At 38.0% G+C, this 23,421-nt stretch overlaps 1 protein-coding gene across 1 annotated transcript in view; it reads right to left on the reverse strand.

Annotated features, from left to right (window-relative positions):
• KIDINS220 (kinase D interacting substrate 220) overlaps positions 1–23,421 on the reverse strand; it is a 72,073-nt gene that overhangs the window by 19,797 nt on the left and 28,855 nt on the right. Inside the window, exons 17-20 of the mRNA XM_039715586.1 lie at positions 22,599–22,888; positions 18,987–19,131; positions 16,776–16,938; positions 1,672–1,850 (exon numbers count right to left, since the gene is read on the reverse strand). Coding sequence (XP_039571520.1) covers positions 1,672–1,850; positions 16,776–16,938; positions 18,987–19,131; positions 22,599–22,888 — 777 coding nt within the window. The remainder of the gene's footprint in view (positions 1–1,671; positions 1,851–16,775; positions 16,939–18,986; positions 19,132–22,598; positions 22,889–23,421) is intronic.

Genomic DNA, 23,421 nt, shown 5'->3' on the forward strand with positions numbered 1-23,421 from the left:
AAACAGTAGCAAGGAGGACCCCAGGAACTAGCGACCTGTCAGCCTCACCTCTGTGCCTCTGAAGATCATGGACCAGATCCTCAGAGAAGTTTTGCTAAGGCACATGGAGGACAGAGGTGATTCAAGACAGCTAGCAACAGCTCCACCACAGGGAAGTCCTGCCTGACCAACCCTGTGGCCTTCTGCAATGCAGTGAATGCATCAGTGAACAAGGGAAGGGCTAGAGATATCATTTATCTGGACTCCTACAAAGCTTTTAATGTAGTTCCCCCCACTACCCTTCTCTCTACAGTGGAGATACATTTGATGGGTACACTGTTACACAGATAAGAAACTGGGTGTGGACAACTGCATCCAGAGGGTAATGGTCAATGGCTCAAAGTCCTGACAGACATCAGTGATAACTGGTGTCCATTGGGTCCACACTGGGACCAGTGTTATTTAGTATCTGCATTAATGACATGAATGAAGGGATGAGTGCATCCTCAGCCAGTCTGCAGATGACACCATGTGAGTGGTGCAGTTGACACACCTGAGGGATGGGATGCCATCCAGAGGGACCTGGACAAGCTCAAGAAGGGGACCTATGGGAATTTTATGAGGTTTAGTAAGATCAGCTGGGTTGGGTCAACTCTCAGTAACAATTCAGGCTGGGGGATGAACAGATGCAGAGGAGCCCTGCTGAGAAGGACTTGGGGGTGCTGGTGGATGAGAGGCTGGACTTGATCCAGCCATGTACCCTTGTAACTCAGAAAGCCAAACGTGTCCTAGGCTGCATCCAAAGCAGTGTGGGCAGCAGGTGAGGGAGGAATTCTGCCCCTCTGCCCTGCACCTGCAGTGCTGCATCCAGCTCTGGGATCCCCAGAACAAGAAGGACATCAATGCATTTGAGCAAGTCCAGAGGCCACAAAAATTACTGATGAGATATGGAATACTTCTACTATGAGGAAAAGCTGAGAGAATTGGGATTTTTCAGAAAGAAGGCTTTGGGGTAACCTAATTGCAGCCTTCTGGCATCTGGAGAGAGCCTCCAAGACAGGTGGAGAAAGACTATTTAGAGGCATATGTAGTGACAGGACAAAGGGGAATGGCTTTAAACTGACAGTAGGTTTAGAATTCTTTATCATGAAGGTGGTGAGTTACTGGAGAAGGCTGACCAGAGAACTTATGGATGCACCAACACTGGAAGTGTTCAAGACCAGGTTGGAACTAGATAAGTTCCTACCTAAGCCATTATAAGACCTTAAGGAACAACTCCCCTAGGAGAAAAGGCTGACAGAGTTGGAGTTCTTCAGCCTGGAGAAGACTTTGTTTCACTGACTTAATTTCTACACGGTTTTACATGTACTTTCAAAATTGTTAACAAAGATCTGAAGTCAACTTGCATATTTTCTACTAAAATATTGTTGTGTGTATTGGTTTCCTCCATCTCCTAAAGCACTCTGCAAAGCAAGAATTTTGCCCTCCAAAAGTGAAGCTTTAGTCCAGGATGGTCTGGTTTTTACAGCAAAACTATTAAGCGAAACTGAATGGTCTCTTACTGAAGTCAAATCTGACAATCTGAAGATATGATTTGATGAACAAATGAGTGTCCTGTGTGACATGCCAAGTAGCTCTACTTAAAATAAATAACAGATTTGTCATTTTCCATTTATTTGAAATCATACTCACCTGCAATGATTTCTCGTAGCTTGGGATCCAAGTTCACTGTACAAGGCAAAAAGGTTCTTACATCACGTGCAACAAGGACAGGCGTTCGTGACGATAAAAATACTTCAAAGTTCCGTATATCTGCATCAATTTCAAGTAGAGGTTCAACATCTTTAGTTGTGGGAATATTCTTTGAAATTCTGGGGGGTGAAATCATAAACATCATAAACCATATTTATTAGAGTATGACTTCAGTTTACAAAGTAATGTTCTAGGGTGAAATACTAGTACACTTGCACCCATTCTCCCTGCTCTCTGAAAAATAAGAGAACCCATAAAGAGCTGTGCTGTCTGCAGAAAGAGCAATGTAACATTTTCTAATATGCAAAAAACCTCAGACAGCTGAACAATCTGGTCTAATGGTATGCTTCAGAGAAATGTTGAGGAAGCCATATATCAGCAATGTCAAATCCCAAGTAAGGGGAAGTTAACATTTGTGAACTTTAACCCCAAACATCTATTCAAATTCCTATACCCAATTCAGAAATTCCATGGGAAAAACAATTTTATTTTGAAACTAACTTTTTGTAACATGAACAAGCATCTTAAAAGTTGATCAATATCTAACTGTGCATTCATTGTAAAAAGTGGGAAAACAACCACTTGCTTTCAAGCAATTCACCTTCTAAGAAAAAGCCACAAACAAAAGAAAACAATAAAACCATGAGACATGATCAATGTAAGGGACTGTTCATGCATTATGACTATTGTCAAGCAACAGTGGGGGTTTTGTGAGCAGTGGTATAAAGGGAGTTTCAGGAAGGAACGAGTAGGATTAAATGTTAGTCTTGTGGAAGTTTATGAAAAGGTCCTACCAAGCAAGTGATGGAGGCTGACACTGTTGGACCTATCTTACTTGATATTTCATCTCATAGTACTGGTATCATATATCAAATGAGAAATGATAATCTAAATTAAAGATTACTAAAATGAAAAAGTACTCACACCCAGCAAAATAAATATGTAAACAGTGAAAGAATGCACTGAGAATAGTGAGCACAGTTACAGTAATGGCTATAAAGTGACTGTGACACCACTCTATATAGATACCAGTGAAGTAACCACACTGTACATAAAGTAAAAATAAAAAAATACGAGGAGAAAAAACAAAAATAGCTTCATATAAATATAAAAAAATAATTGTGATTTTTAATGGGTCTTTTCAAAGACATGTTAAGACTATAACTCCATGATAAAGGGGAACAGCATAGATGTGTTGGCTGCTCTGTGAACTGCTGTAACTTGCTTAAAAGAAGAAGGTAGCATAGAACAAAGAAAGTGTGTTTTCTCCCACTACTGGACAATTAGAAGAGCTAAGGCAACTACCAGTGCTGTCATGGGGGAAATGAGTACACTGATGCATGGATGGGAAGGGAGGCAGGAGACTCATGAACACTAAGTAAATCATCAGTACACCAGGAATCTCTTACATTAAATAAATTCACAATTACATTGTGTCTTTAAAAAGAAAAAAAAAACACTTAAAAGAAACCCCCAACTGGTTGTAATTGAATTGTATTTTTAATAGAGCTAATAACTAAGTCTACCATTAGCTGAACAATCTTACCCTATTTCACAATTTGTCTGCTTTTTAAAAGCAACAATTTTTTTAATCTTTGTTTTTAAATCTTCCACAGAAAGTACAGTTTTATGCACCACGGGATTATTCAAGAGACAAAAGTGGCAGATTCACACAGAATACTTAGTGTTTAATGTTAAGAAAAATAAAATAACTGAGAATCAATGCTACATGCTTGAAGTGAAACTCCATTGCATTAAAAATGTATTTCAGCTGTGTTAATCTTTCAATCTGATCTTTTATGACATTCTCGCCATACACTAAGAGTAAAATTAACAAATTCCTATAAATTTTACCAGAAAACAATGGACCATGGACCTTACAGATGGAGGATACTCCCATACCATGCTGTCATAAACAGTGTCTGTGAATAACTTCATTCACAGTGAGAGGTTACTTTATAGCACAGGAAAAATGGAACAAATATAAAGCATAAAAGCAAGTGTAGCCTATTCTAACAAAGGTTCTGCAGAACAAATAGCTACAAGACATTGTCCAGATGGCAGCTGGATTATCCACTTTAAGGAAGCTCAATGTATGTAAGACTTCAGAGACTACAGCCTTAAGAGAATAAAACGTGGTGCTTCTGTGAGAAGACACTCAAAGGTTACAATTTCAAATAATGGGAACAGTTCATTCTCTGGCAGAGTTTAAAGAAATTTAGTAGAAGCTGAAAGTAGTCCTAACCTCAAGGAGTGAAAGACCAAAAGAAAAAAAAATAAGAACACTGGAAATATCAAAGTAAAACTTGTATACTCTACTGAATTTGAGAAATGCATATTTTACACTAATACTTAGCTACTACCTTATATTATTCTACTTAGCCTTATATAAAACTACAACTAAACTGACTGTAAATGTGTATGTTTTAAATCAAACATCAGATTGTGAAAAAAATCCAAGATCCTTAATGCACACTTTAGTTCTATATATTTGTTATATATATAGAGGAGTTTAACACTGGAAAAGTAAAATTAAAGTCACTTTTCAAGTCAGGAACTGAAGAGTTAAAGAGTGGCCTACTTCAACACTTCAATCTTCAAAATAAAAAGCCAAAAGAGAATGTGACATAGATTTAAATAAAACACACAGCTGATGAATCACATGAAACAAATTAGCTGATTTTTAATGCCAGCTCTACTTAAGTCTGAATGCGAACAGTGTTCCGAATACGATGAACAAAGCTACTGTTCAGAAGCCAATAGCCCACTGCTGGTGTGCAGATTGAAGTCTCTATTCTAACCTCCTGAGCTCAATGTCTTAAACTACGCCTTTGAAAGAAATATTTATGTAAATGATAATCTTTTGGCAAAGAGCCACAAAAACCATACGTGCCTGCGCTTCTCAGATAAAAAAATAAAAGGTTAGCATTTAAAGCACTTTAGAAGTTACTTTTTCTAAAATACAAGCATGCAGATCTAAAAATAAAGCACTGTGAACACACTTTTTTCATTTTGGGGCTAGATTCCTGAGGCAAAAGAATTATTTTTTAAATCAGAAACACCAGAAAGTGTCAGTGTTACGGACCGTCTGTTTCCAGGAGAAACTACTTGAATTTAGAAGGAATGAAGCTAAAACAAAACATTTCATTGATTGAAGCAAACCTTAAAAATTAATTCCATTACTCTTCACATCACTTTTCCATGAGCAGCTGAAATTAAAAACTTCTTTCATTCCGGAGTAAGTTACATTGCAACAATGATGAATTATTCCTGTTTTTTTCCTCAAATATAGACAATTTAGCACAAGTACACAGAGGCACATCATCTTGTCTTTCATTCTGTAAATTAGATTCAAATTTGTTCAAATTACATTCACCTTGTACTTCCATGACTGACTTAGAAAATAACCAACCATGGTCTGACAGCGTGTCCAGCACTGAATGTTGCCAGCACAGCTCAGTAGGTGCTAAGTTGTTGCACCTACTGACCATCTCCTTCACTACTCTGCCAGGTGGTGGCAAAATGGCAACAGCCAAAATCAACCACCTTCATCCGCACTGGAGGCTGCACTGGAGGTGCCCACGTTGCCTATGCCACTGGCTATGTAGGCTCTGGAATATGCCAACAGGATTTACCACCTGCTCCCCCAGCCAGGGCTTTTGGGGCAGTTGCTCAAGGCTGGCTCTGACCCAGGGTAGCTGCACAACCAGGCTGTGCTGACACGAGCTGTGAGGAGCCTCACTGCAGGGCTCTCCTGCCTGAGCTAAGAACAGCTTTTAAGCTCAGACCTTTGCCCTTGGTCCTCCTCCGAGCTACATCTATGCACCTTTGGTCTTGACCTTGACCACTGGCTTAACTTCCTGCCTTGAGCTGTGCCTTGTGGCTACACACCACGGGGCTGCTGGCTGTCCCTGGTTATTGTCACTGAACCTGCTCCGCTTTTCCCCTTTGGCTACTGAGGAATTGCTCCCAGGGCCATGCCTGCCTTGCAGCTCTCCTCAGCTCCCAGCTCACCCTCTCTCATGGAGCAGAACCCTGCTCTTCCCACACTGATGGAAGGTTGACTTCTTTACAAGACCTCATACCCTGAAGGGCTGTTCTCTCTGCTTGTTCCAAACCTCTCTCCCTGAAGGTGAAAACAAAGAAATGCTTCAAATTGATCTTTGCACACCTAATTTTTTTTCCTCATGTGTTTTACAGGAGCAAGCAACTGTATGGACAAGAGTAATTTAACTTTCTCACTCCATAAAAAGCAAATGACTTAATTAATTGCTATTAAATAATAGAGCAACAGAAGGCATGAGCATGAAGGCATGTCATGTTTTATCTATCATGGGCTTTTTAATTTTTTCCTCTCAAGATAGTACAAGTTAAAAATATTGCTTAAAATAATGAAATAATTTATCATTAAAAATGAGAAAAAAATTTCTACAGGTTTAATACTGAGAAACACAAAAGCAGAAAATCTTGGCTGCTATGGAATACAATATGAAATTGTGATGCTTAACAGTTTGCTAATTAGACGTCTGATCTCTAATACCTAATAATCAAATGCTATGCTTCGCACTGGAGTTACTTATCCCACTCTTCTCATGTCTGGCCAATATAGTGACAGTGTTAAAGGCTCTCACACAAACCGCTCCAGGAACTTTGCAGTACTTTCAACATATCAGCAACTGTGCTACAAATATTCTCTCAAACTGAAAATTGCAACAGGTCACTTGGACACTGAAAAAGAACATTTGCTTATATGCCCATTCATATAAAGACAGGAATAAAAAGTCATCGCACACTCAATAAGATAATCATAAGGGAACAAATGCTTTATCTTTATAAAGACCAAAAAAAGAGAAAGCTATAGTTTGATATATCTATGTAGACAAAAGCTCCAGGAACTTTGCAGTACTTTGCAGTACATATCAGCAACTGTGCTACAAATATTCTCTCACACTGAAAATTGCAACAGGTCACTTAGACACTGAAAAAGAACATTTGCTTATATGCCCATTCATATAAAGACAGGAATAAAAAGTCATCGCACACTCAATAAGATAATCATAAGGGAACAAATGCTTTATCTTTATAAAGACCAAAAAAAGAGAAAGCTATAGTTTGATATATCTATGTAGACAAAAATTCAAGTCCCCTCAGCGCATATTAAGCAGAAGAGACTTCACTGAACAGATGCATTAGCTATTTAAAAACTCCTATTACCATAGGTATTCAGGAAACTTGATTTGCAAAACTGACTCTATTCAATTCAAGTACCAGCAGATAAACCACCTTGCCACCTCTCCTCCTAAAGTGTTCCTGCTTTTGATCATTTCAGAAAGAAAAATACCCATTCTGATGCTTAAAAGATTGGTATTTATTAAACTAATCTCCCACACTAGAATCACACACTGTCACTGAGCCATATTAAAAAGTTCTGTTCTTTAAACAACTCTCTGGCATACTTTATGATTAAAATAAAGTGTTAAAGCAGTTACAAATGCCTGGATTCATTCACAGCTTTGCAGTGCTATTTGAATTACAAAAGGCAAAAGCATTTAAAAAAAGGTGGGCATCAACCACCTACTACTCAACTGGTACATTGCCTTTTAACATTGAGACCACACTATTAGCACAGTAAGAAACATCATAATTTTATGTGCCCTGCATTTTAAGTAAGAGGCAATAAAAGGAGGCAGAAAAACAAAAAGCAGGTTAAATATTTCAGAAGTAATGCCTCACTGTGAGGTCTACAATACTAAATTGTCTACTTAAAGGAAGTGATTTATTTAAACCTGGCCTGGGCAAAGATGATTGCAGAGAACATTATCATCAGAGTGATGAATGTGGCACCTTCCACAGCATTTTCATTTTTAATTTCTATAATCACTAAATAGCTACACTTCTTAAATTAATACATCAATAGGCATTAAGCAACTCACAAATCCCTCAGAAGTTCATTTCACCCTTTTTCTTAAAAGGTATTTAAACAGTGTCAAAACTGGAATTAACATAATAACCTTCCAGAAAAGTTACATTTCAATGATCTTGCTCAATTTTAACATTTAAAATTTCTACAAAATTGCTGAAAGCATGAAACATACTTTTCTAAAAGAATAATTCAATAGATATTTGTCTAAAGCACTGTAATGAAAAAGTAAACAGATAATGCTTATCTTTAGTTTTTATTTTACTTCCTTTCTTCTTACTTATGTATATTAACAAAAAAACCTCAAATGATTTAAACAAAAGCTTTTAGCTCAACACATAATTGCAACAAAATTACAATAATTGTACCAATTAAAATAATCCTGAATGAACAGTTTGTCATCTTAATGTTCCAATGGTTTATAGAAGGATCTACTTAATTAGCTGAAATTGCTTTCCAATGTTAGTATCAAATGTCATTTGTTAAAAGTTGAACGATTTTGAAAATAATTTAACAAAGCAATTTTACAAAACACCAAGAACCAACATTTTCTTTTCAGCTGAATAAAGCAAGCAGATGTGTCATCAAATTGCTATAAAAATAAATGAGCCTTTATATGGAGAAAAATAAATTTTACTACTAGTGCTACAGAATACTATTTTTGTATGAAATCAAATTCTTTAATAAAATAATTTAATATCATTTATATCTTGGTGATATTTTTAGTATGCTATAAATATACTTTCTTAAATTGAAGTAGTAAACAACCAAGGAGAAATATTCCACCATACATGAAACAGAAAAATGTTTTAACCTGACTAAGTGATTTCTTAATTTGATTACCATGGGTGTATTACACAAGAGATCTGAATCTATCAGGAAAACATGGCACCAGTGAAACCATGTTATAGAACTCCAAATCTATAGTAATGAACTGCAGTTTCACTTATAAATAAATTTGTCTCTGCCAGTTTAATTAAAAAAAAAGGAAAAAATAAAAGAAAAACTGTTCTGTGGTTGATTTCAAGAAGGGTTAACTTCAGTAAAGACTGGAAAAAAACCCAAACAAAATCATATACCAGTGCTGAAACTGGACTGGAACTGACTAGAACTGAAAAAATTAAGAAACAACAATTCCTTCTATTATTGATAAATTAGACAAAGCGTGTATATTCCACAATTCATCCCTTGGAATGCTGTAAGAGCTGCAAAAGCATTAAAATGAAAGTAATAAATGAGCTATGGCTCGCTTAGATCCTTTGGTTCCCTTCACCCCTGCAAACCACATCCCTTCCCCCAACAAGAAAAAAAGAAAAAAAGAAAAAGAAAAAGAAAAAGAAAAAGAAAAAGAAAAAGAAAAAGAAAAAGAAAAAGAAAAAGAAAAAGAAAAAGAAGCTGAATATTAAAGAAAGCTGTTATGCTATTCTTCTAAATTTGCTGTGTTCTGCCTCGGCACGTCGCATTGCCATCCAGTTTGCCATCCATCATAGGTAGGCATGCACACATATGTGCACAAAGACTTTATCACAGAGGTTAAATTAAGCCCGAGTGATGGATGAATTACACGTTGCTAAGTTTTAAATAATGGTTACCTACAACTCTGAGGAAAGTATAACCATTTTCTTGTCCTGAGAAATCTCTTTTTTCAAAATCAAAGAGTTCTTAATTTCCATAGTTTCCCTCAGCTTCCTAAAAAGCATATTTTCAAGGAGATTAAGGAAGGGTGGAGATTGTAATCTGAACAGATGGCTCATGAGTTTCTTCTATCCTGAGCCAAGCTCTTCTGTTCTAATATTTTTAATAAATATATAAATATAGTCACAGAATTTAGGGACCATCAGCTATTTGCAAATATCCTCATAAAAAAATCAGAAAATTCTGTCTTAATATTCCAGTTTGCTCAAAGCCCCTGTCTTAACACCCCAGTTTGGTCAAAGTTTGGGCAAAGAATGACAGATAGGACTGTCCCTCATGACATCAAACCCCAAAAGCAGATTAACATCCAAAGCAGCCAGCAGGAACCTGAATAGAAGGTTCTGTGAACACCTGAATTCAGCAGCATTAAATAAATTGTATATATAGTCATGGGGGACAAGTACCCTCCCCTCCCCAGCACCTTTAAGCACTGATCTCATGGTCTCTCTTCAGACTATCTCCTCAGATACACCAGCCTTACACTTCAAACAGTTTCAGCAGGTAATGGCCAGAATTATATTCAGAACGATACAGAACCTAGATCCAACCCCATAAGAGAGGACAATATCTACCACACATCTACCTAATGCCTGGGCAAATGTCTGGTATCTGAGCATGACCATGAGGAAATTCTCATGGATTGTCATCAACTTTGTATTGACTTTGTTCCTTCCAAAGGGCCCTGTAACAGGTAGATCACTGAATTGCTCAGGTAGCCTGCAGAGCATTCCCTGCCATTTTCTTTCCAAAGGCCAACTGGAACTTTTCTACAGTGGCCATCATTGCCTGTCTGAACAACACATCTTGCTCACCAGCACCAGAAGGTTTCTGAAACTTGTCACACTTCCTGTCCCAGCACTTGCTGCAATTAATTTAGACACATTTATCTAAGAATTAAAGTAGCCTTTGCTGCTCTACTTTGTGCTGAACCTCATTTTATCTTCCTGCCGCAAACGTGCTCAAGCCACATGTTTTTTGTCCTTTACTTGGCTTTTTAACGGCTTCAGTTACTGATTGAATAGGTTCTAGGTGCAGGGTTGGCCTTGCTTTTAGCAATTCTGTGCATTCACAACAGAATTGTTTCACAGCAGAACCATCGATTTCACACAACCTTCAGGGGTAAAAATTCATAGTCCATAGTTTTTCAACTGTCTAGAAATTTACAGTAATTTTCTGAAATTATATACAAGGCATTCTTGAACTCAAGAGGCATATGCATGCCTGAAGTTTCACTTTCAATTGTACAAATCTTACAACCTAGCTATTAACAGCTCTGAGAAGTGGCAGACTGGTAAATCTGCCATATCTAGAAGCGAACTGGTTTGCTCAGAGATACACAAACTCTCCCTTAATGCCTCTGGAAGGACAAAAGCCTCCAAGAGAGTTACACAATTACTTTAGTGATTTCTAGGAGTATTTTCCAATTAACAAAGTACTGCACACTGATTTCTGCCATGATACGAAGGATACAAAGAGATAAAATGTGTTCAGCGGATTATCTTATTTAGTGAGGGAATTTGATGAGCAAAGGGACTGGGAAGACATTTCTTCTCATACAATCAGCTTTAATAGCATGATTTTTGTTCAACAAGGTGATAATATCAATCCCTGACATCTTCAGTCTTAAGAAGTAGAAAATATAAAGAAACCAAAACAAACAAGAGTCAGAGTCTCAAACTGAAATGAAAAAATTAGGACTTCTGGAGAAAGGAAAAAAATGAATCAAATGTCTTAAGAATGAGGAGGGCTGGAGAAGAGAGGAGAAAGTAGTTTGGCAAAACTGGGAGTTATCACTGCTTGATGTGAGACTACAGCTTTCCTCGGCCTCTTAAATATATCTATTTTGGTACAACCATTCTGAAATGTGATGATCAGAAACTCAGTCTTTAGAACTTAGAAAAATCACAGATTTGTATAATACAATACATTCTGCCCTTCCATTGATTTGTTAGGAACTCCTTAAGATACTGTTTCATTTTCTAACTGGAGCGGGGCACAAAACGTTTTCCAGAGAAATCAGGAACAATTTATGAATTCCTTTCCTTACTGCAGATTTACTGCCCACTACTGCATTAGCAGGATTATAGATGAGATTACTTTCCCCAGTAGGGTATGATACCTATATCCACAATGACTTTGATCTGCAATGTACTCACAGCTACTTCCACAGCCCTCTGTGAAAGAGTTATCCTGGTTATATGCCCACATGGCATCTCCTCCCTCTGTCAGACCATTCACTGGTATGCCAAATAGCACAAGAATTATCTTTGGAAACCTCACCTGCAAGTTTCTCACAAGACACATACTCCTATCTTTTGCGTCCTTCTTTTGTTTTCCTGGGGCAATCATGCCTGTTATTATCTTAGCTTTTAATACATTTAGATGTTTCTAGATTAAGATCTTGCTTAAAATGTCTTATATTTCAAAATACTTCCTTGTCTTCTTCCTATGTTCATTGACTCTGCTGAGAATTCAGTTCCTTGAAATGTAGCTTTTTTCTACAAAAGCCACAGTGACTTTTCCCAAGATATCATTTATTTAGATCTGGCACTGTCATTTATTCTGGTGTCATGGATGCTTTACTTGCCTTCACAAGAGAGCACATTCCCATAGCTGGCGAATTTACAAGTATGAGAAGTCTCAGTTGTAAACATTCAACAGAAACTTACTTTAATCTGACAACTTAATTCTCTTAGAAATTTATTTGCAGAAAGCCTACATATTTTATTCCACTTCAGAGCTTTAAAAATTTGCCTTTTGCAACTTCTGCAAACCACTCTGGTATTACAGAAAATTGACTCTTTACAGTAACATAAAACAGAATGCAGCACAACATAAATGTAGAAGAATATTAACTCAATGTCATAGCTATAAACAAAATAGTAAAGATAATTAAATTAGACCAGGATGGAGAGATGGGTAATGACAACAGTGAGTTTGACCACTGAAGAACCTAAACACAAAAGGGAAGGAGCAACAAAATCAGAATTAAGAGCTTAACCTGGTAAGGAGAGAGACTACATGAGAATCCTGACGATGAGAAAAGGCAACACATTACTGGAAGGAGTAAATAGTACTAACAATAAATATACCAGGTGGAAAGCAAGACCAACCAGACAAGCAGAGAGAGGCTGCAATAAGAGAAGTGATATGATACAGCAGGTCAGTTTAAGGAAGTAAAAAGAGTAAAGACATTTTTCTCAAGCATATAAACTGAAAGCCAACAAAGCAGATTCAGCATTTGCTTTAGAAAATTTGCCACAGTGACAAAACATGGGTTTGTTCCTCTCTAAAAAAGATTGAGAGCACAGAGTCTCTACCTGTTACTGTAAGAGATGTTAAGCGACTCCAGCTCATAAAGGTTCTTCATGGAGGTGTGCCTGTGTCACAAATTGAAGCCTAATTTTCTTTAGGGGGTTGTGAGGGGAGGGAGGGGGGGTTCTGTTTTGGGTTGGGTTTTTTTTGGTTGGTGTTTTTTTAATTGGTTTTGTAGTTTTTTGGTTTTGGGGTTTTTTTTTATTGGTTTGTTGTTGTCGTTGTTTTTTGTTGCTGTTTTGGAGGGGGAGTCTGTGTTCTTTTGGTTTTGGTGGTTTTTTTATGAGGGTAGTTTTTCTGTTTGTCTGCTGGGTTTTTTGTTATAGACCCTGGAAGAAAGTTCCTAGTATGATATTCAGTAGGTATTTCATCTCTGCATAGCATGAAACAGGAAAGATACACTTCTCCTGACAGACCTGGTTTCATACTCATCAATTTAGTCTTTGATATTCTTCACAGTATCTATAGAAAAAGACAAATTTACTTTCTCCAACAAGCCTTCATAATAAGAATATATTAGTTAGCTTTATTTTTAATGACAAATTGAAGCACAGAGATACAGGTATACTTATTTAATTACCAAATTGAGGTATCCATTTTTTTCCAGAACACTCCAGCAACTGAAAGCAAAGCTCCCAGTAGCTCCAGATATAGCTCTGAACACTGAGTACTTAGCAACATCAGCCTGCAGAACCATAAGCTGTACACCACCTCCCCACAGAGGCACAAATACTATCCAAGTGAAAGGTACTATAGAGGTGACTAGTCTAGCATCACACAAACTCTAATCGTTGTGGAACAGAGTTTCATTGTCTTACTTTAGTTATTGCATTCAACTCCAAAAGACAGCACTGCAATGTGACAGAAAATGGCCTTCTCCTTTACTACAGTTTGCAAAACTAAATCCCGGACATTACAAGATGGGAATCTCATGGAGGCAAAATAGCATATAATCATGGAAATCATATATCATTGTGCCTGCACAGAGGGGAATTAACTAAAGACTATATTTATTCTTTTGCTTCTTAGTGCTTGACTACCCTATTCTCTTCGTTTTCCCGTGTGTTTTGCGTGTTGTGAAAGTATCGCTTTCTCCTGGAAACACCGGGAGCCAAGGCTGCGGCGCCAGCGCTGCCCGCGGCTGCGCCGAGCCGGCAGCGCCACCTGCCGGCACCGCGCCGCGCTGCACGGCCCGCCCTGGGGACACGGCTGGGGACAGCCCGCCTCGGGGACACGGCTGGGGACAGCCCGCCCTGGGGGGCACAGCCCGCCTCGGGGACACGGCTGGGGACAGCCCGCCCTGGGGACACGGCCCGCCTCGGGGGGCACAGCCCGCCTCGGGGGCACGGCTGCAGGGCAACACGGGGTGAACCGCCCCCGCTGCACCCTCAGCGCACACACCGACCATCCACAGTAGCTCCGCCGCTGAAGGGAGCTGTAACTGGTCAGTCCCGTGTGGTCACCCTCTGCTCCGCACTGTCTGCAGCCGAGCAGGCAGTGGAGAGTTTTCACTGCAAGGGAATCCTGGTGATTCAAAAGCTTTTTAACACTTAATATTTTAAAATTTGGAAAAGCAACTGTCATATCAAAGGACTCTCTTTACAGAGAGAATGTGATCAAGTGTGAAACTCTTACATTTAACATAGAACCTACAAGACTGCTTTCAGTGATGAGATGTCCAAGCAGCAACCCTAAAACTGCCATGTCACAATAAAAGTAGTTTGACAAAAACTATTCAATACTAGGAAAACTATATTCTTGATTCTGATCAAAAATATCAAGATATTTTTTTAAAAAACTCGAAGAATAAAAAGCAAAGAACAAGGAAAGTACAGGAAAAAGTTATCAAAATCTGGTACCTATTTATGAGATTCCAAATGGGAAAGCTGCTCTATAAACTAGTAAAACTTAGAAAACTGAAATGGAAGTTTTAGAAGAGGAACTAACTTTGAAATGATAGTGAAACAGTTATTTGCATCAAGTTACTTTAAACAGTTGCAGATAAAAAGACTAGCAATGACACAGAAAGGATTACTTTGGATAAAACAGAATTTTTAGAGCTCTATATAATCCCAGAGAAGATTTCACAGACCTTTTCACATTCAGCATATGGTAAAGATGATCACCCAAATCACCAGACAGATGGGACCTCAGCTTTGTCAATACTTCAGGAGAGTTATATTTTTAGTTCCTTACAAAGGTTCAACAGAAGGGGCTGAGAGACATAATTTCTCTTCCTGAGCATGCAGCAACACTATTGTTAGCAAACTTTTTTTTTTTAAATTGTTAAGCAGATAAAGAAACTAAGTTTTTTAGCTTTATCATTTTCATATCAAACTGTTGCTATTTTTTTGCTCAAGAGAAAATCCTGAATATTGGTCTTGCTTTCCTTTTCCTTGTTTTACTGGTTTTGCAGGTAGAATACAAACAGCTTTCCTTAAAAGATGATTATCACCTTCCCTTTTCCAATACATTGTACAGGGTTCTTCACTGTTTCTTCCCATTATATACTCTGGTTTTAAACACTAAAAAGTTACCTATACACTTGTAATTGTCAGTTATGAATTGTCAGTTAGCAGATTACTGAAGTGACTGTATCACTTCCAAACAGCCTGCATAGCAAGAGGTACCATAGAAGTCATGAATCTCCTCCACACCTTAACTAATAAACCATGACACGCTCCAGCTGGCACCAAGCATCAACAGCTCAAGTGTTGTGCTAACAACAAACAATCCAGAACCCAAGTAAATTATTCACATTCACTTGTGAATGTCCTTTTATTTTATTTATGTTAGTTTACTACAATTTAACATCAATGAATATTGGAATTACTAACATCCATTTACGAAAATAAATCAGGTCTCTAATATGTCCTCTGGTTTATCAGAAGACAAACACTGTTACGTCTTGAAGACAGCTTTGTAGGTCAATCATCCCAAAGTGATTTATTACTCGGGATTCCAATAATCAGAAAACTGCAATGAGTTTGTTGCGTAAATACTTACAATATAAAACCATCTTCCAGCTTGAAGCCAGTCAACTACTTCAGTCTACTACTTGCCCTCTTCATCTGTCTTCAATCCTCAGCCTCATCATGCCCAATCTACCTTTATCCCTCTACCTTCTGAGACTTCTGTGTTCAGATCCTAACTGCACTTCAACTTCTCTTCCCTAATACAACTCATTCAATCTTTCTCAAACAATCTTAATTCCATTCTCAACACTTCAATCATTCTCAGCCCATCCCAGACCCTCACACAGTTCATCTCCTACTCCTCGACTTTCACTGCAGAGCACACTTCCAGTATTTTCTCTCCAAGTTCATTCCCCTGAACCCTGCAAAATCTCTAGATTTTCTGGTAACTTGTTCAATCAGTCACAGTCTTCTCTTCTTTTAATCTGATCTCAATTATATCTTATTCAAGTCAAACCTTTCTCTCTTCTCCCTGACTCTGATTCTCAGATTCTGCTTTTCTTCTATAGGTCCCACTCTCAGTCACATCTCTCATCCATTCCTCCCACTGTCATCAGGTCAAAACCCATGGATCCCTTCCTAGAAGCAGAGGATGCTGGAGAGAGATGTTCACTGGCAACACAGGGCAATTTGTTCTCAGCAGCAATACATAGACAGCTCTGTTGAACAGCAGTTCACAGCAGAAATGGAGAAAGTCATGCCTCTTTTTCACATCCCTAACTGCAGCACATGGCATTGCCATAGCACACCTGCTAAGCACAAAACTTTCAGAGATTTTTATCAGTAAGGCCAGTTTCTGATGAGATTAACAAAGAAGTGGAAAAAATACCCAACTTGTAGCTTGGCCAAGGTAAAGATGAAAAGGATATCAAGAGACAAAAGTACAGTTAGTTGCTTGTGAAAGAATACCTGTACAGTTCTCTTTGGTTTAAATACAAAGCACTCATTCATACATGGCGCATCAAATAGCAATGAAACTCACTTAGAAGTTTTCAAAAGTCAGCAAAAGAGGGTGAGATTGTGGGAATTTTAGATTACAACCTGATAAATGCTTGAAAGCCACGTTATTCTAGTGATCATTAATAACAATCACTATTTTAATCACTGAAATTGCACACCATTAACAGACTAATGACTACCTCTCATAGATGGTTTTTAAAGTCAGGTGATCTGGAACACCTTCAGTCTCTTCAAGATGCAGGATGAGCCATGATGTTCTATATGGCCACTGCTCTGTGAGATTGATCCAGCTTGCCAGTCTGTCCCAATTGAATGTGATTTGATTGGCTCTCAATAAACGACCTAAAAGAACAAGAAAGAACAAAAGAACACATAGAGGATTTTTAATCCCTTTTGAAAGACACCTTTTTTTTCCCCTCAAAGTAACAGCTACGTTACTTTGTTATTATCTGATGTATGAACTTCCTGCTAATTATATTTTTAGCTCAGTAAATTCAAAATCATTGCAAGTTGCATCTAAAAATATAATTTTACAGTCTAATAAAAATCCTTGCAAATAATGAGACTCTCCAAAACTGTCAACTTCAGCTCCAGTTTAAACACTAATTACTGTCATCCTGTTACTAGTGATTCTTAACTTCCTTCAACCAAATTTAATGAAGTATTTCACACAGCATTAATTTCTCCATCTAAACAGAGAATTTCATGCTAATACTTTGACAGATTTTCTATGCACTGGCATATGAAATGTGGTCAAAACAATTTAAGTATACAACTGCCAACTTCAATATAGTAAAATTCAAAGCCAATAGAGTAAAATTCAAAGCTATAAAAAAGACTGTTTTAAGTTAGTAAGGTAAGGTATAAATTACAAATGAGGTTATTTTAAAAATCAGAAAAAGTTAATGCTACAATTTAGGCATTTGAAGTTTCAGCAATTTTTCTGTAAGTCCTTTATTAATATCTGTAATTACATGTAACCAACAGCCTGAAGGCTCTGTTCATAAAGCTGTTTATGACATCATGTGTAACTACAGATTATAATACACTAAAAATGTTCTTGCAATGTCTGATTTTTTAGTTTAATTTTACAACTAACATTTTGTGATTTTGTTATACTTTCGTAAATGCACTGTAATTTGCCAAAACAAGACAGGTTACATGCTACAAATTGCAGTAACAAGCTAAGAGACAGCACACTTATTAAAAAAATTAGCCCAGAATTTGAGGTCAGTTGCAGATGAAGATTTATGCTCTTGACTATACACAGTGTGAAAAGTAACTCAATTTCTTTGCTCTGGGTAGCTGTAGGCTACCCAGTGCCTTCTAGTGTCTGTAATAGAAAAGACACTAAATAATTATTCCCCACTCACTTACTGCATGAAACATGTTTTTATTAAACCTCCGTAAGCCCTTTCCACATTATTTCCAGTTTTTAAAGTTCAGAGATACCAATGTCTTGACTGTGTTTTATTGAAGAAAAACAGGTGACAAAATGCTTTCATCAGCCTCACACAAATCATTTACGGAAAAAGCACTGCAAATACCCAAAAAATAAACAGGATATATACTTGGTTTTCCACTCACAGATTACCTTTTCACATGTCATCACTACAATCTTTGCTCACACCATAGTATCATGAAATTAAAAAATGTAATTTTCTTATACAATTTCAAAATTTAAAAATATAAAATTTCCTAAAAATGCAGACTAGAACAATTTGTCACCCAAATGAAGTCAATGAAACAACAAATAGTACGTATCTTTCAAATTCCACATCACAGAATCACAGAATCACAGAATAATGAGGTTGGAAGAGACCTCTAAGATCATCAAGTCCGACCTATGCCCTAACATCTCAACTAGACTATAGCACCAAGTGCCATGTCCAGTCTTTTTTTAAACACATCCAGAGATGGTGATTCCACCACCTCCCTGGGAAGACAATTCCAGTGCTTTATTATTCTTTCAGTGAAAAATTTTTTCCTAATATCTAACCTATACCTTCCCTGACGTAGCTTGAGACTGTGTCCTCTGGTTCTGTAAGTTGCTGCCCGGTGGAAGAGACTGACCCCCACCTATCTACAACCTCCCTTCAGGAAGTTGTAGAGAGCAATGAGGTCACCTCTAAGCCTCCTCTTCTCCAGGCTAAACAACCCCAGTTCCTTCAAACGTTCCTAGTAGGGCTTGTTTTCCAAGCCCTCACCAGCCTCATTGCTCTCCTCTGGACACGCTCAAGCATCTCAATATCCTTCCTAAATAGAATGGTCAATAATGTTTTCTTACATTCTGGAAGAGTTTGCTTCAGAAAAACTTTCAAAAGCAACACATGGACTGACTTACTCAAAAACTCAGTCCTGTTCACTGCACACCAGCACGTCACACTTACCAGTCACTGAAACAATATTTAGCAACCTCCTCATGGTCTGAGGGCTGATATCACTGAACCAATCCTCTGTAACCAACAGCTTGGTCAAATCAAATGACATTTGGCGGGTAATGGTCCTCTGCATCTGGCGCCTTCGGTAAGTGTCCTGATAATGAAACAAAAACCCAAGCAATACTGATTAGTATCAAAAGCTTTTATGTATTTCAAATACTTCAGTTTTACTTGATAATCAAGTTAGAGTTTTTGTGAGTAAGTCTGTGAAGCTGGCAGTTAATATCAAACATACATTAATTTAATTCTGATTTACCTGTTTACATAGAAGCCAAGAAGTGATAAGAGCTACACATTTTAATTCTACATCAATTCTGAGAGGGCGAAATAGAGTGATGTAGCAGAATATTTTCTAAAAAGATTACTACTTTCAGCATTTTCATCATCACTTCCTTGTTGGGATGCATTTGTCCCTTCCCCCCTCACTGCTGCCGGCGGTGCTGGCCTGTGCAGCCGGGCGAGTCAGAGACCAAGAGGTCAGCAGTAGCCGCTGCACTTCCTACTGTCTCCCAGTGAGTTAATATAATCCATTTACTAACTACATGCAAAAATTGAAGTGACCATCAGGTTCCTCTGCTACAAAACTCCTGAAGTCTCTACCAAGGACAGCTCACAAACCTCAGTAGCCTCAGACTCTGAGTTGCTTTTTTCCTAGATACCTTTTATTCAACCACTTTGTGTTTTTATGTAAATATGAAGAACAGAAAGCAGGAAAAGAATGTGGCAGACATTGCAGTACAAGTCTAGTACTTAATATTGCTTTGATAAACTCAGTTACTGTCTCCTGTTGCAACATCCTGCAACAAGCTGATGTCAGGCTTACACAAGAAAAAATCCAAAATACACACACAGACCATAGGTCCTACCAGATCTGCTGTATCAGCTCAGCATTCACAGAGAGCTGTATTTAATTTTTTGTGGAATGGAATGCTTTGGTGAACAGGCAAACTTTTTCCTCTTTGACAGAGCATCAGTCTACTGATGTAAGACTGGACTTTTCTTACATGGATCATTTTTAAGAATTTCATAAGAATAATTTGATAAGTCTTCCAAATTGATATTACTGAAAACGTCAAAGAAAAAAAAACCAGAAAAGAAAAAAAGGTTTTACAAAAAAAACCCCCAGAAAAACAAAGAATGACATGTCTATAATACTTTAAACTGATAAAAAGATATATATTTCCTTTTGCAGACTGCTATTTGTCCCAAAAATACTTCAGTAAGATTACAAGAATAAACTTAAAAATACTCTAAGTGAAAAGTCCTAAAATGTCACTTCCAACATATTAATTTTCTATTTGAACAAAAATGTACAGCAGAAACATATATTCCACTTTGATATAACAAACTATTCTTATTTAAAATCCATTACAATGTTATTTAAGAAAACAATATTTATGAACAGTAAAGCATTATTTCAGAAGCAAATAAAAGAGCATTTGTAGCTTCAGCTAGCCCTCAAACACAGCTTTGCATAAAATGTACAGCAAAATTTTCTGCCTTCCAGCCAAGCATATTATGCTATTACTCTAATACTCAGTCATTGCTATTCAAGACATGCAGTCTGAAGATTTGTTAAGCTTTTCAACATTGTTACACATGTAACAACCAACCATAACATAGAAACAAAGGTGGAATTTGCCTTTCCTAACTTCAGCAGCTAACAGGTAGACATCAAAATCTGATCTCTTAACCAGTAGATTAATTAGAATGTGCTCAGTAAGATGACATAAAACATGAGATGAACAACTTTTCTGAAATCCCTGCTTCTCTCCTTTGATGGCAAAGGGTGAATCTAACTCCTAAAGGCTGAAGTTATGTCAGATAAATACCACTCAACAAACAACTGTCAAGAAGCACAGTACCAAGACACAATCAGGTCTCCTGTGCTGCAAAAGCACGGCTCTAGGCATGCTGGCATCAGAAGGGATTCACCTTTCCCAAAGGGCAAAGAGAGCCTTTGACCAGGAGCCAGCAGGGTTAGCTGACACAGCTTTAAACAATACGGAGAGGGATAATATGAGGCTTGCTCACAACAAACTGGTATGACACACCATGGTTAGAGGGATGCAGGGCTAGTGAGGGCTCTCATCTGAGATGTGCTGGACACACAAGCACATCCTCATCAAGTTTGCAGATGACACCAAGATTAAGTGGTGCAGTTGACCACTGGGACAGGATGCCATTCAGAGGGACATGGACAAGCTCAAGAAGGGGGTTCATGAGGTTCAACAAGGCCAAGTGCAAGGCCCTGCACCTGTGTACTGAATCCCTGGTATCATCCCAGTCTTGGGGATGAACAGATGCAGAGGAGCTCTGCCAAGAAGGATGTGGCAGATGCTGTGGGAGAGAGGCTGGACATGACCCAGCCATGTGCTCTTGAAGCCCAGAAAGCCAAAACATGTCCTGGACTGCATCAAAGGCAGTGTGGGCAGCAGGCGAGGGAGAGGATTCTGTTCTTCTGCTTCACTCTAGTGAGGCCCTACCTACAGTCCAGCATCCAGCTCTGCACTCCTCAGCATAGGAATGACACCTGTATATTGGAGTAAGTCCAGAGAAGGCCACAAAGATGATTAGAGGGATGGAGCATCTCTGCTGTAACGAAAGGCTGAGAGAATTGTAATTATTCAGCCTGAAGATAAGATTCTGGGGAGATGTTTATTGTGGCTTTCCAGTACCTAAAGAGACCTGTAAGTAATATGAGGACAAACTTTATAGCAGGGCCTTTTGCAAGAGGACAAGGGGGAATGGTTTTAAAAACTGAAGGACAATCAACTTAGGTTAGATATAAGAAAGAAGTTTGTTTAAAATCAGATGGTAAAACACTGGTACAGATTGCCCAGAGAAGTTGTGGATGCCCACCCTTGGAAACATTCGAGGTCAGGTTGCACTGGCTGACCTTTAAAAGGCCCCTTTCAACTCAAACTATTCTATGACTGTATGAAGAATTTTTATACAATACATTTGCTGTAATCTACAAAGTTAACAACCATAATGCTACATTTTACTTTCAAGGAGGAGCACATAGCACTAGGTGATGACAGCCTGAGAGTATATTTATCAGTTTATAGATACAGGCCAGCAAAACAATAGTATTTTCTACAATTTTTCATTAAATACATGGAGTGTTTTGGAATTGTTCTTTCAGTGCTAGAATTCCTTTCTTGGCAACGAGGTCTTCCAGACAGACAAAGTTAGGCTTGTTTTTACACCTTTAGAAGATTCTCAAAGCTATTCTTTCTCATCTTATGATCTAAAGTAAGCTTTTATGAAATAATGGTAATTGAGAATTGTTTTCAAAGTGTTGCTTTCTTCCCAGCAAAAATGAAATCAGAAAACTGAAATCCCAAATTTAACATTCATGATTAAGCAGATAGATTTCATATACTAAGCACAATTACCATTGGCACAGAAGTGTCCCATTCAGTAAAACCTCACCAAGTCTCATTCTCCTGTTGTGAGACTTGGCCTGATTAAATTAATGGTGCCCCAATTTAATGATGCTTCATGGTTGGGGGTTTGTTTCATTCCTTTTAAGGGCCAATTCATACAAATGCTCACCTTCATGAAGCCCTCGCTTTTCAGCTTGTGAAGCTTGGAGGCAGCACTGTGGAGACGTTTTCTCTGAGAATTCAAAACTGAGTCCATCACCTGCCACCACGTGCGGCAATTCAAGAAAAAGGCCAAACCAACAATACAGGTCACGGTTATGAGAATAACGTTCACTGTCATGTTGGCTGACTCCACATTAAAAATCGCCAACAGGGCGATGGCAGAAACAACGCAAGACAAGATGAACAGGAAAATCACAAAGGATGGGAGGCAGCAAGTTTTCTTCCATTTCTTTTTACCTAGGAAACAGGTATTGCTGTTAGAATTAATGTACAAGGTAATGGCAGGTGAATGAAAAATCTATTAACTTGCATACTTCTCATAAAACACCAACTGGCACAAAAGCTTACTGCAATGTTACCACCTAGTTACAAACCAGTGGAGAAAAAAAATCTACTATTTGCCAAAATTATTGGAAATTATGACGCAGAGATATTCCTTTAATCTTTAGTTTACTTCCATCATTTCAAGAAATCCACACTAGATAGAAATGACAATTTAATATCAGTGCTATCACCCCTTTTATGGCATCTCTTTGTAAAGTGTATTTATGTAAATAAATTGTAGGACAACAGTACAGGAACTACTCAGTTTTAAACTGGAACCTGGTACTTACATAATCTAATAGTAATGGTATCATTGAGGAACTAAACCCAAATTGCAAGCTGCAACCTGAGACCATCCTGTCTTGCATGCTAAAACACACACAAGTACTTCAAGTGGACTGATAAGAAATAAGCAAATACTGCAGTTGGAGCTTAGCACAGCTAAA

Source organism: Passer montanus, unplaced genomic scaffold, assembly GCF_014805655.1.
Source record: "Passer montanus isolate IOZ18808 unplaced genomic scaffold, ASM1480565v1 scaffold34, whole genome shotgun sequence".
Lineage (NCBI taxonomy): Eukaryota > Metazoa > Chordata > Aves > Passeriformes > Passeridae > Passer > Passer montanus.